Genomic DNA, 13,071 nt, shown 5'->3' on the forward strand with positions numbered 1-13,071 from the left:
GTGGAATTTGTCAAACCAGGGGAACATGCCGAAACCCCCTATAGAACCCTGATGGCAAGAATTATTGAATTCATGGGTTGGTCTGCGCCTTCACCTGTTTTTCAACAGGATGACCTTACAGACATACTAGACAAAGGTCCACAGGAGGATCCTGTGGTCTCTTTCCATACAGCCTTACAAAGAAAGATTTCATCCAATTGGGAAACTCCTGAGGTTATCCCTGCAGTCAATAAGATTGTCAGCCAAATATAGGGTAGCTGCAACTGACCCTGAATATTTATCAAAACACCCGACTCCAGAGATCCTGGTGGTTCAAGCGGCAACTTCATCAAGCAGCAGATCCGCTTACCCTACTGTCCCACAGAATAGAGACAAAAGGTACGATTCTATGGCAAAAAAAGTCTTTTCTGCTTGTAGAATGGCGTTGAAGTCCATCAACGCCACTTGTACGCTCGCCAGGTTCAGTCACACACTGTGGGAGTGTGCTTAATCAGCGGCTGACTGCATACCGGAAGGAGAGGAAAGGGAAGCCTTCCTTAACATCATTAAAGATGGCAAAGATGCCATGTGCGAATCTATTCAAACTGGCATCAATTCCGCTGACCGTATCAGCAGGGCCATGGCGGCAAGTACTACAATCCACAGGCATGCGTGGTTGCGAAAGTCTAGCTTTGCTCCAGATGTACAGGCCAGACTTTTGAATATGCCCTTTGACGGCTCTTCTTTATTCGGTAAAAAGGCTGATGACAGTCTGGAAAAGTTGCAAACATCTAAAGCAGCAGCAAAATCTTTAGGAGCTGCAATCTTCCAAACTCCTTTTCGCCCCTTAGGAACCTCTGGGAGAGGAAAGTCCTTTCGCTATTCCGCATTCGGGGAAGGCAGAGGACAGCCGGCTCAAAGAGGCCAAAGGAGATCCACCCTAGGTGGACTGGTCAAAAGTACTAAAGCCGCAGCAGCAGCAGGTGCCTCTTTACCCTCTGCATCTGCATCAGCCGCCCCCAAACCACTCTGAGGTCTTTCCACACAAAACACCTGTAGGGGGCAGGTTAACTCACCATCTGACGGAATGGCAGGCTATTACGTCAGATGCTTGGGCATTGGAGACAGTTGCCCAGGGTTACTGCCTACCCTTTCTACACATCACTCAGTCATCCACCGGGGCACAGCTCTCTAAAAGTTCCAGATCCGCTCCTCTTGCAGGAAATTGTAGACCTGCTAGAGAAAGGTGCCATAGAACCGGTACCTGTAGCGGAGAGGAACAAGGGCTGGTACTCCCTATCCCCTCCCTTCCCCACCCCCTCCCCCTACTTTCTCATACCGAAGGATGGAGGACTGAGACCCATCTTGGTCTTACGAGAATTGAACAAGTTCCTCAGGAAGGACAAGTTCAAGATGTTAACTCTCTCTCTCAGATCCTTCAGGCCCTCCAGTCCAGGACTGGCTGGTATCTCTGGACCTCCAGGATGCTTATTTCCATGTGCCAATCCATCTCAAACACAGGGGATACCTGAGGTTCGCAATTGGCGGCTCTCATTATCAATTTCGAGTTCTGCCATTTGGGCTGACCTCCGCCCCGAGGGTCTTCACCAAGCTAATGTCGGTAGTGGCTGCAAGTCTAAGGAGGGAAGGGATCCACGTCTACCCCTACCTGGACGATTGGCTGATCAGAGCTGTATCTTCGGAACAAGCTCAGATCAGCTAGATTATGTCTGCCACTTCCTTCACAAACTGGGCTTCTCCCTCAAGTGTCCAGCGGTCCTGGACACTTCCCTGGGAAAAGCCTCGCCACCAGAGGTGAGGGCTGAAGATATTCTGCAGATGGTCAACAAGTTTCAAAATGCCCAACATCTCCCAGCCTTTGACTTTTTGAGATTGCTAGGCCTCATGGCATCCTGCATCTTCCTTGTGCCAGAGGCTCGCCTGAGAATGAGATCTCTCCAGTGGGCACTAAGTACCCAGTGGTCACAAAATTCACAAAGAATGACAGATCTCCTCCGGATTCCGGACAAGGTAGCCCACGACCTTCAATGGTGGGCCTATCCAGAGAACATCTTGAAAGGAGAACTTTTTTGGCAACCATGGCCGGAGATAACTGTAGTCACAGACGCCTCACTCACGGGGTGGGGAGCCCATGGCAACGACTTGACCATCAGCGGTCGTTGGTCTCCATCGGAGTCCAGACTACACATCAACCTATTAGAGCTGAGAGCGATCAGACTAGCGCTGAAAGCTTTCCTGCCATCAGTACAGGGGAGAAATGTCCTGATAATGACGGACAACACGGTGGCCAAGCACTACCTCAACAAAAGGGGAGGTGTAGGCTCGCTGTGCAGAGAGGCAATGCAGCTCTGGTTTTGGGCAATTCAGGAAGGAATCTCTCTATCGGCAGTCCACCGAGCCAGAGAGAAGAATTTTACAGCGGACGCTCTGAGCAGGCAGAGCACAGTCTCCCACGAGTGGGAGCTAGCTCAGGAAATCCTTCACGAGATCTTCGCCCTTTCAGCAACCCCTCAGGTGGATCTGTTCGCCAAAAGCACCAACAGGAAGTGCGATCTGTTCTGTTCAAGGGAATTTTCCCCGAGAGGAGCTCTAGGGGACGCGTTCGTAGTGGACTGGGAGTTCCCACTCCTTTACGCGTTTCCACCAGTCCCTGTTATTCCTCAAATGATCAGGAGGTTGAGAAGATTCCGGAAAACCATGATCCTAATTGCCCCGGACTGGGCCAGGAGAACGTGGTACCCGGACCTTCTGGATATGTCCACCTGCCCTCCAATCCGTCTTCTACTCAAAGAGAATCTTCTCTCGCAGAAAGGAGGTCAGGTTCTCCATCCAGACATAAGAACCCTCAACCTTCACCCTTGGCTTCTGAAAGGTTGAGGTACAAGGATTGGGACCTCATTGATGACGTCATGGAGGTGTTGCTTTCGGCCAGAAGACCAGCAACAAAGTCTTTATACCGCTGCCGTTGGAACAAATTTTGCAGCTGGTATAGAGAAGAGAATATCAACCCTTTTTCATGTGGTACACCAACGGTGTTATCGTTTCTACTCTACTTGGCAAACTCAGGTCTTCAAGTTGGCACTGTAAAAGGCTATCTCGCAGCACTATCAATCTTCAAGCGCACTGCGGAGGAACCATCATATTTCAAACTACCCCTAGTAATACAATTTATCAAGGGACTAACTAATGTTTATCCTCCAAGACCATTCCAAGTTCCCTTATGGGACTTAAATTTAGTCTTACATTTCCTAATGGGTACTCCCTTCGAACCACTCCACTCTTGTTCGCTGAGATTTCTCACTCTTAAAACTGTCCTAATAGTAGCACTAACATCTGCTAGGAGGGTGAGCGAATTACAAGCTCTATCTTGTAACCCCCCCCTACAATTTTCCATAAGGACAAAGTTGTCCTACAGATGAAGCCTAATTTCCTCCCAAAGGTGGTTTCTGAATTTCACATCACTCAGAAAATTACCTTACCTTCGTTCTACCCTCCTCCCCATCCGGGGAAAGAGGAAGAAAGACTACATAGGCTGGACCCAAGGCAAAGCCGTATTACATTCGGTTCATTCCTAAAAGGGATACATGACATTATTACTCCCACCTCCAATTACATGCCACTGCTATGGCAGTCTATCAAAGATAAGGAATACGTCGGAGGACACAATCCCTTCGAAGAACAAGTTACTTCTTACCTTGTAACGTTCTTTCGATGGGATGTTCCTCCGACGTATTCCTTATCGCCCCTCCCATCCATCCCCGCAGTAATACTTCCCTTGTGGTTGCAGTTTACGCTCCTTCAAGGTCAATAACCAATTCAGGCATGACTTTTCTTATGCTACAAAACGGAACTGAGCAACGGACGCCGCGCGTGGCTATTTATGGGCATGGTGACGTCGGCGCCGATACAGTGGCTGTCGAGGGACATCGACTCGGCGGACGTCGACGCGCAGCGCCCACTACAGAGAAAACATTTCTGAGGCCAGCAAGCTGGAGACGAATTATCAAAGATAAGGAATACGTCGGAGGAACATCCCATCGAAAGAACGTTACAAGCTAAGAAGTAATTTTTTTTCTTCTTTCCCCTGGATTGCTGCAAGGACATTCGTTCCCCACAGCTGCTCACTGGAGTGCATTCCATTTGCTGCTTTTCTTTTGAAAATCTTCTCTTTGGAAATATTTAGTAAAGTTTTGAAGTTGACCAGATTTATCGCAACAAACCCCTTGAATTTTAGTGGATGTGGGAACTCATGACAGGCTTAACTCGGCTTCGTACCTGTTGATGTCCCCCATAGTGCCATTTCCGTTTAATTTAATGGTTTTGTTATACCATAGTTTTTGTCTCACTGGACATGGCCTTAGGCCTTGGCCAGTGTATATGTTCCCTCAATATGTTTCTTTTACACTCCCTTCAGGTGGAAACAAGTAAGGGGAGGGGGGAGGAGACAGACAAGGTTGCTATCATACTAGGTCCAGGGACAATTCTGATAGAACAAGTGCATAGAAGAAAGTAAGGGAGGAGATGGGGGGAAAAGGGAGAGGAGGAGAGAACGGAGAGTAAGCAGTCAAGAAGAGTGGAGAGCAAATACAATTGCAGAAGTCAGTAGTAACACAATGTTGCAAGCCAGGAACATATTGTTAACACAACCTTGCAGTGTCACGGTTTTGCTAATAACCAGTGTTCTAGGTATCTGTCTGAATGTCACTCAATCAAGTTTAGAAAGAGAAAAGGCTTTAGCAGCAGTAGGAAGGCGGGGTCAGTAAAAACAGAATAAATGTTTTGTCACAATTCTCCCCATGTTCCTAGAAAGGCTTACACATTTCTTGATGTACTCATGAACACAGGCTTCTTTTCATTGCGTCGTGATCACTGCGGTTCATGTTGCATGGCCTTTTCCTGATTGCCTTCTGTCTTTTAAGCAGGGAGACCTTTTTCAACACAATGATGAGCGAGCTCCTGCGGGGCAAACTGCTGGAAGTGATGTTCAACCACAGCTGCAAGACTCCACCAACTGGCTCGCTCTCGCGAACCAAAATACTGTATTTTATCAAGCACTCGGAGCTTCTCCTGGAAGATAAGGTAAGCAGCACTCGCATAAATGCCGGAAGCAGATGGCTTTTCATAGACTTGACAATCGCTTTAATTATTTGTAAGTTTAGCAATGCAGCCAGGGGGGCTGGGCTCCTTAACTGCTGGTGCTAGCAACAGTTGGGGTGCGTTTAGTTGACTCCTCTAAGTCGAGGGGATAATGCCACAGAACCCTGGTGTTGGCAGATTTGTATGCTGCATGGAGATGTACATGGGGGGTGGAGGTTCATTGTAGTAAGGTGCATGGTCGATTTTTCAGCTCCTTTTGATTTTCCTATTTTTTTCGTGTTAATTTCTTTGTACTTCCAGGGCCCTTGTCCCAGCATGACTTTGTTTTGGATTATTTTGATATGGATGGCAAATGTTCTAGCGTTGAGCCTGAAGTGCATGGCATGGTTAGCATTGTGCTAGAATGTAGCTAAGGCGGCAGCTACACTTCTGCTTCATTGCGCTTCTCCGTTTTCGTTGCTTGCAATGGCGCTAGCTTAGAAGTAGCATTGCTTGGCTAGGCTGTGCCATTTTCTTTAGCAGAGAATACCCCTGGGCGTGTCCTCATATTGTGCTTGGTTCTTCTATCAGAACAACAGGCAGTTGTCCATTTTTGGAATAGGCAAAATACTTTCTGTTGTAAATATCAAGAGTCTTTGAGCTGTCTTTATTTTAGCAGATAAACATGAATATTACATTATTATACTACACATATTCTAATGTCCTGTTCTAAGCAACAATATTCTGTGGGGAAAGAAAAACAGCGGGCAATATTTGAGAAGTTTTCTTCTGCAAAGTTTAACTTTGGGGGAATATTTCTCTTGTGCACGCGCCCTTTCTTGTTCAGGTATTTTGCCTGGCACAGTACTCTTTGTGATGCTTTCAATACATCACCGTATTCACATTGCTCGTTATTTCTCGTGTTGTGTTGTTTCTTAACGTCTCAGATGGACACATTTGTTGCTATTTCACAATTTGTTTCCATCACGAATACATGACTTTACCTGTGCACAAATGTTTTGATGGTGATTGCAAAGGTTTGGTAGTTGCAGAGAATTAAAGGATCCGAAGTTGGAAGTTTTAAAATCCATAAGCTAGTTATCAGGCCTGCTTTTAAAACAGAGCACTGTTGTGAAACGAAATTAACTTGTGACTCCAGTGAAATGAATTGGCTGTCTTCTCGTTGTTTCTCTGCAATTTCTCTGCACACTCTCGAGTCCTTTTTGATGGGTAGGACCCTATAAACGACTTTTCCCATCTACTATATCGCATGTGACCCATGCATTTGCTCAAATGTACTTTGAAATGCGTCACTGGATCTATGTCCTGGAGTGCAGTGGGGCTGCATTTTTTCAGTCGGGATGGTTGAAATTCTGCCCAGGCCTACTCAGATTAGATGCTACGATGATGGATACAATCTACGAGGTGATTAGTGAATCTGAGCATGTGCCTGAACAATGTGGGTTCAAGGGGGCCCTGACGGGAAAGACTTCTGTCGAACAGAATGATGCGTCAGTCAATATGTTTATTCAGAGAAACTCCAGAACATAAATACAAAGGAAGGGAAATAAACCTCATAATTCATCAGGTACAACAAATAAGTGTAATATACATTCTCCAGCATGGGGTCTGGCATGGATTCACATGCTCATGAATATTCCCTGTCGTCAGGCTGGGAATCCTCGGTAAAGAAAAAAACAGTTTCAGTTTAGTTTCTGAACTGTACTTCTACTAATAACCAATCACTGGTCTCTGGGTCATACTGCCCCCAGCCAATGACTGCCCTCTACTTAAGCCCCTCCTCTGGCAGCCATCTTCACATTATTACTGCACGTTCAAACGTTGGGAGTCCTCGTGCTGGAGCTCTCTAGCTTTTACTGCGTTTTGCGTTTTTTTGAAGAGTTTACTCTTATATTTTCAGTCAATCGAGACTCAAGCTCCACCAATTCGACTTCCAATCAACTGGGACCCGTTTTCGGAATTTTCTACGCCCCTCAAGGGCATCTTTTTGTCGAGTTTTCCATTTCTCTTCGGATTCCAGAAGATCTTTGAGGCCTACCCCTTGTGGACATGGCCAGGACAAAGGAAGCATGACGCCTGTTGGATCCAAGCTGTTCAGGAGCTGCCCTGGATGCAGACTACAGATCGTCTTTAAGGAGGATGAGCACTCTCGGTGCCTCTACTGCCTTCGTGACGAAAAATTGCACGTGGAGAAGGACTGTGCGTTTTGTAAGAACATGTCAGAACGGACAATGAAGGATCGTCTTACTCGACTCACCAACTGGCTGGAGGGGAAGAGCCCAGCAGCGGGTGAGAAGAAGAAATCCGAGCGGTCTTCTAAGACGTTTGATGGCGCTCTGGTGACGGGAGCCCAACAAAAGGCAAAGCACCGCGAGTGGCGATCGGTCAGGCTCCTTGGCTGCCAGACAGGGTGCAGTATCACCGACGAGATCAACCACGAGCCAACGCTTTGGCTCGGTGAAGAGGAAGTCTGAGTTCCCGGGTAAGCTGAGGGAGAAGCCCCGGTCGATCCCGATGGAGACAGCCGAGAGGGAGCAAGGCGGTGACCCCCCCCCCCCCCAAGGTGAAGGCCTCGGGCACGCCCAAGGTCGTGAAGGCCCCGATTCACCCGGCTAAGGCCTCGATTGAGAGAGTTGTGGCGGCCCTGGCAAAACCTACGGAGACTTCCCCAGTGGAGACGGCGTCAGGGACTAGAGTTTAAGTGCCACCCCAGAGGGAATCTTTTTTGCCTATTGAGAAGACCCCCGTGAAACCCCAGCAGGTGAAAGAGGGGGGCACGGTAGCCATAATGGACACGGATACCACCTCTGAGGATGAGTTGGCTAGCGTCCAAAGGATCTAGGACAAGAAGTCCGAGGAATCCAGGGCCCACGGGAAGGATCCTGACTAGGCTGACGAAGAGAGCAATGGGGGAGGCGACGAGAAAGAAGGGGCTGTGGAGGGCCCCACACCCCAGCCGTCGGTCCCGTAGCAGCCAGTGCCCGTACCAGGGGACAATTCAGGAGCCATCTTGATGGCCATACAGGCCCTGTGTACGCAGATAAGGACAAGGATGCCCTTACCCCCCACAGACATCCCAGCGGAGCCTGGACCGTCGGGGAGCCCTCCTAACGAGCAGAGATGAGCCCATCCTCCTCCCCCCTTCCAGCGTTCACCCCATCCCCTCCTCCGAGCGATGAGACAGGAACGACGACGGGGTCGGATGACAGTGGTGACGACGGTATGGACCTCCCATCACCACCTCCTCGGGCCCCCCCCTGACCAAATTGGCTCCTTCCACGCCATGATCGCCAGGGCATCTGAGCTCTTCCAGCTCTGCCCCGAAGAACAGGAGGGCTTACTCTACCAACGACGGGAGGCCAAGAGGAAGACTGTCCTCTCAGTCCCTTTGCTGGACGACATCTGGGACGAGGGGCTGGCTCTCCTGAAGAACCCGTCCACGGCTCCTGCTAAGAGAGACCGATACGAGAAGTAGTACTGGGTTCCGGACTCTGTCCCTATGTGCCTCAGAGCACAGCCGTCCCCGGATTCAGTGGTCTCTGCGGCGGCCAAGAAGAAATCGGCGACGGCCTCAACTTCCACTCACCTGGCCACCCCCCACCCCTCCGCCGGACGGTGAGGGGAAGAAGCTGGACACCATGGGACGACGGGTCATCTCGTCGGCGGCGAAGATTATTAAAGCGGCAATGGCCTCGTGATCGTGCCACGCTACTACAGGGACTGGGGTTCAAGGTCGCTCCCCTCCTGGACTTCCTCCTGAACGACAAGAGGGCTGAGGCCCTGGCAATCCTACAGGAAGGTGAGATGGCTTCGGACCACGCCATTACGGTGGCCACGGACATCGCCGATACTGGCTTTTGCCAGATGGGCAACAGCGTTTGGCTTCGCCGGCGCGTTTGGCTCAAGGCCACCGATTTCCACCAGGATGTGCAGACCAGGGTTTTGGACATGCCCTTCGACGGGGAACAACCTGTTCGGCAAGACAGTGGACGAGTCACTGCAGGCCATCAAGGCGGACACCGAAACGGCTCGGGCCTTGGGTGTTGTGCAACAACGACAGCCGTCCTTTCGGAACTCCGGAGGCAAGCAAGGTGCCTCCAAATGATACATCGGCGGCTCCTCGTCGTACCACCAAGCAGCCCACTCCTTGTCACAGGAAGCCTACAGAGGACGCGGCAAGACCGGAGAATCCCGTCGTTGCCAAGGCAGCAAGGCCGCAACGAAACAGGACTGAATCGGCTGTGGCGTCGGGGCCCCCACCCAAGCACCCCGGTGGGAGGCCGGCTGGCGAATTTCATCAGCGTGTTGGAATCCATCTCCACTGACCGTTGGGTGCTAGATGCCCTGGCCCGCGGGCACACTGGAATTTCAAAGAACGTGTCCCTGTATTCCACCCGTGGCCAGGAAGGAAAACCACGTCCCACAACTGCTTCTGGAGGTACGAGCGATGCTAAGAAAGGGAGCCATAGAACTCATCCCAAAGAGGCTCCGGGGCTTTGGAGTGTACTCACGGTACTTCCTCGTCCGTTAGAAGAGCGGCGGTTGGCGACCCATCCTGGACCTTTGTCGTCTAAACAAGTACATAAAGTCCCAGAAATTCCAGATGGTCACCCTCCAGCACGTACTGTGACAGCTGGAGGAAGGCGACTTTCTGTTGTCGCTGGACTGGTAGGATGACTACTTCCACATCCCCATTCTAAAAGGACATTGAAAATTACTACGATTTGTGGTCCAAGGGCGACGCTATCAGTTCAAGGCCCTTCCCTTCGGATTGAAGTCGGCGCCCAGGGTGTTCAAGTGCCTAGCACCAGTGGCGGCGCGGCTGTGCCTGCAGGGGATCCACGTCTACCCCTACGTGGACGTTTGCCTCATCCGACCAAAATCAAGGGAACTCGCTGTGAACTACACAGCGAAGACCATACAACTGCTCACGGATCTGGGATTCTCGATCAACTTTGCGAAATCCCACTTGGTACTGTCACAAGGCGCCCTGTTGCTGGGAGCCAGACTCAACACAGTTGCGCGATTGGCTTCGCCGTCGTAGGAAATGACGAAGGCCATCCTGGGCAAGGTACAACGGCTGTTGACCATGGACATGGCCAGGGTGAGGTCCATCATGTCCCTACTTGGCATGATGTCATCATGCATCTACCTCATGCACCTATGCAGGTTGCGAATTCGACCACTGCAGGAGTTCCTCGACGCCCGTTGGATGCAAGCGGCGGGCAGCTTCGAAGACAGGATCTCACTCAACAAGACTTTCCGCCAAGCGATCCGGTGGTGGGGCAGCGGCGGGCATGGACTTCCAGACCACGGCACATCAGGAAACGGTGACGACGGACACCTCCCTCGAGGGATGGGGCGCACACACCGGAGATCTCCATGCAAGTGGTCTTTGGCTCCTGGAGGAGAGGTCACTACACATCAATGTCCTGGAGCTTCAAGCCGTGTTCTTGGCCCTCAGGTCGTTCCTTCCGTCCCTGTAGGGCAAAGTGGTAAGGATCTTCACCGACAACACCACCACAATGTTCTGCATCCGGAAGCAGGGGGGCTGTCAATGTGCACACAATAATGGAGGAGAGGAATCGACACTCTCCCCCGAACCACAGAAGCCGAATGAATTCGACCCTCCACCCGTGGTTGGCACAGGCGCCTGATTATAGACACAGGACACCACGTGGCAGCCAATGGGGGGAAGAGGAGTTAGGAAGAGGTTGTGGATAGGGTAGGTATGTAGGAACACCGGATAGAGGGTTAGGGAATTCCTAAGGTGGATAGGAAAGGGGAAGCACAGGGAAAAAACCTCCTTATCTAGTTTTTTTTTCCTAAACTAAACACATAGGTTTCGGCGCTATGAATCTTGCCTCCAGCCTACCTCCAAAATCGTATAAACACACCTTAATACGTGTGAACATGTAACAAGATAAACATATAGCAAGCATAGATGAACACCAACAATGGAATTAGATTCCATACATGAAATACATGACACATGGCCCGTTGGGCAAGCTGAAGCAATACTGAACACATATGGCCATAATGTACACGTGCCAAGACAGGAACACAGAACACTGGTGTGCCTAATCAGCCTTGAACCCTGAATGTCCTGTACTGTATGTTGCTGATTTAACAATCCGAAACATGGTCCACACTCTGTCGTGTGCCTTTGAACACACGAGTATTAATCATCGACATCCTGAAAACACACACTTTGCTATAAAACTCGTAATGTGCCCAGGACTTATCTGAGTTCCGAGCAGCCCCACGGGACCACTCGGAGTCTGAAAAAAATGCCGTAACCAATGTCAGCCAGCCCGCCCGCATTCCTCCTGCTTCCAGTATTTACCAGAGTAATGTACCCATTACTTATCTGAGCTCTGAGCGGCCCCACGGGACCACTCAGAGTCTGAAGAAAACGCTGTAGCCAGTTCGCCCGCTTCGTATTGCTCCAAAGTTTTACGGGCTGTAAGGAAAGCTTCGCTCGCGTCTCGCTCCGACCGCACCCATCCAGGAACACAAAATAAGCCACACCTGCTTTATGCTGCCCTTCATTACTTGCAGCTGGCAACGCGCGGCAACTTGCGCTGAACTACAGGTCCTCCCCGGAATGCTGGGAAATGTAGTTCTCTTTACCAAGGCTTCAATAAGCAAACTTAGTTACTCCCTGGCGGCACCAGCCCTTATTCCTGACATTACCTCCTCTCCCAGGCCTCTTTCCAGGACCGGGTTTTTCTGGATGTCTCAAATGAAATAATTTCACCAATCTGGGGGCATGTACGGCCTCTGCTGGTTCCCATGAACAGTCTTCTGGTCCGTAACCTACCCATTGAATGAGGTACCATAGATGCGTCTTCTTCCTTTTCACGTCCAAAATCCTTTTAACCTCGTATTCCTCTTGTCCATCTTGTACAATGGGTGGAGGCCGTTTGGTTTTCATTCCGGGAGCTGCAGGTTTAAGTAAAGATACATGAAATACCGGATGTACCGGCACAGTCTTTGGCAAACGCAATTTCATAGCAGTATTTGATACACACTTACATATTTCATAAGGACCAATAAACCGAGGCATAAATTTACGTGATCCTACCAATGAAAGATTGCGTGTTGATAACCAAACCCGATCCCCCACTAGATACTGCGGACTCTCTTGTCGATGTTTATCCGCCTGTTTTTTATATGCTTCTTTGGCTCTCTCCAAATTTGTGCGTGCCCTCTGTCTGACTTGAAGAAGCAACTGTTTTCGCTCTTGCAACGCTGGCATATTTTCCATATTTGGTAGTTGTTCTGGTATCATGTTTTGTTCATGCCCATACAAACATTCATTAGGTGCCATTCCCAAAGAACTGTGAAAAGTGTTATTATATGTAAACTCCGCCAACCACAGTGCCTGCACCCATGATTCTCTGCCATCCCCCAGGTAACCTCTCAGGTATTGCTCCAATGTCTCGTTCACTCTTTCGGTCTGCCCATCGGTTTGAGGATGATAGCTAGTGGACAGAGCACAATTGATTCCTAACATCCGACAGAAAGCACGCCAAAACCTGGATGTAAACTGCGAGCCCCTATCCGACACAATGCTCTTTGGCAGACCATGCAATCTGACTACATGTTGCAAAAACAACTCTGCCAACTTGCCCGCTCCCGGAATTCCCACACATGGAACAAAATGGGCTTGTTTGGACAGAAAATCTACCACCACCCAAATGGTATTGAACTGATTATCGGGTGGTAGGTCAGTAATGAAATCCATTGACAGGTGAGTCCATGCTCTTTCAGGAGTGGCCAATGGTTGTAAGAGCCCTCTCTTTTTTACATGCTCAGACTTATTACGCGCACAATTTTCACAGTGCAATAAATAGTTCTCCACATCCTTTCTTAATTTAGGCCACCAAAAGTACTTCTCTAACATAATTTGCATTTTCCTTTGCCCAGCATGTCCTGCTAAAGGTGACTTATGGCACCAATACAACGCCT

At 49.7% G+C, this 13,071-nt stretch overlaps 1 protein-coding gene across 3 annotated transcripts in view; it reads left to right on the top strand.

The window, feature by feature from the left end:
- The window catches only part of SIMC1 (SUMO interacting motifs containing 1), a 614,032-nt gene that overhangs the window by 341,653 nt on the left and 259,308 nt on the right, over positions 1-13,071 (top strand). For 2 of the 3 annotated variants that reach the window (XM_069651451.1, XM_069651448.1), the window contains one exon: positions 4,920-5,079. In XM_069651451.1, coding sequence (XP_069507552.1) covers positions 4,920-5,079 — 160 coding nt within the window. The remainder of the gene's footprint in view (positions 1-4,919; positions 5,080-13,071) is intronic. The other variant, XM_069651450.1, reaches the window with a different exon arrangement.

Source organism: Ambystoma mexicanum, chromosome 3p, assembly GCF_040938575.1.
Source record: "Ambystoma mexicanum isolate Mex_15411 chromosome 3p, UKY_AmexF1_1, whole genome shotgun sequence".
Classification (NCBI taxonomy): domain Eukaryota; kingdom Metazoa; phylum Chordata; class Amphibia; order Caudata; family Ambystomatidae; genus Ambystoma; species Ambystoma mexicanum.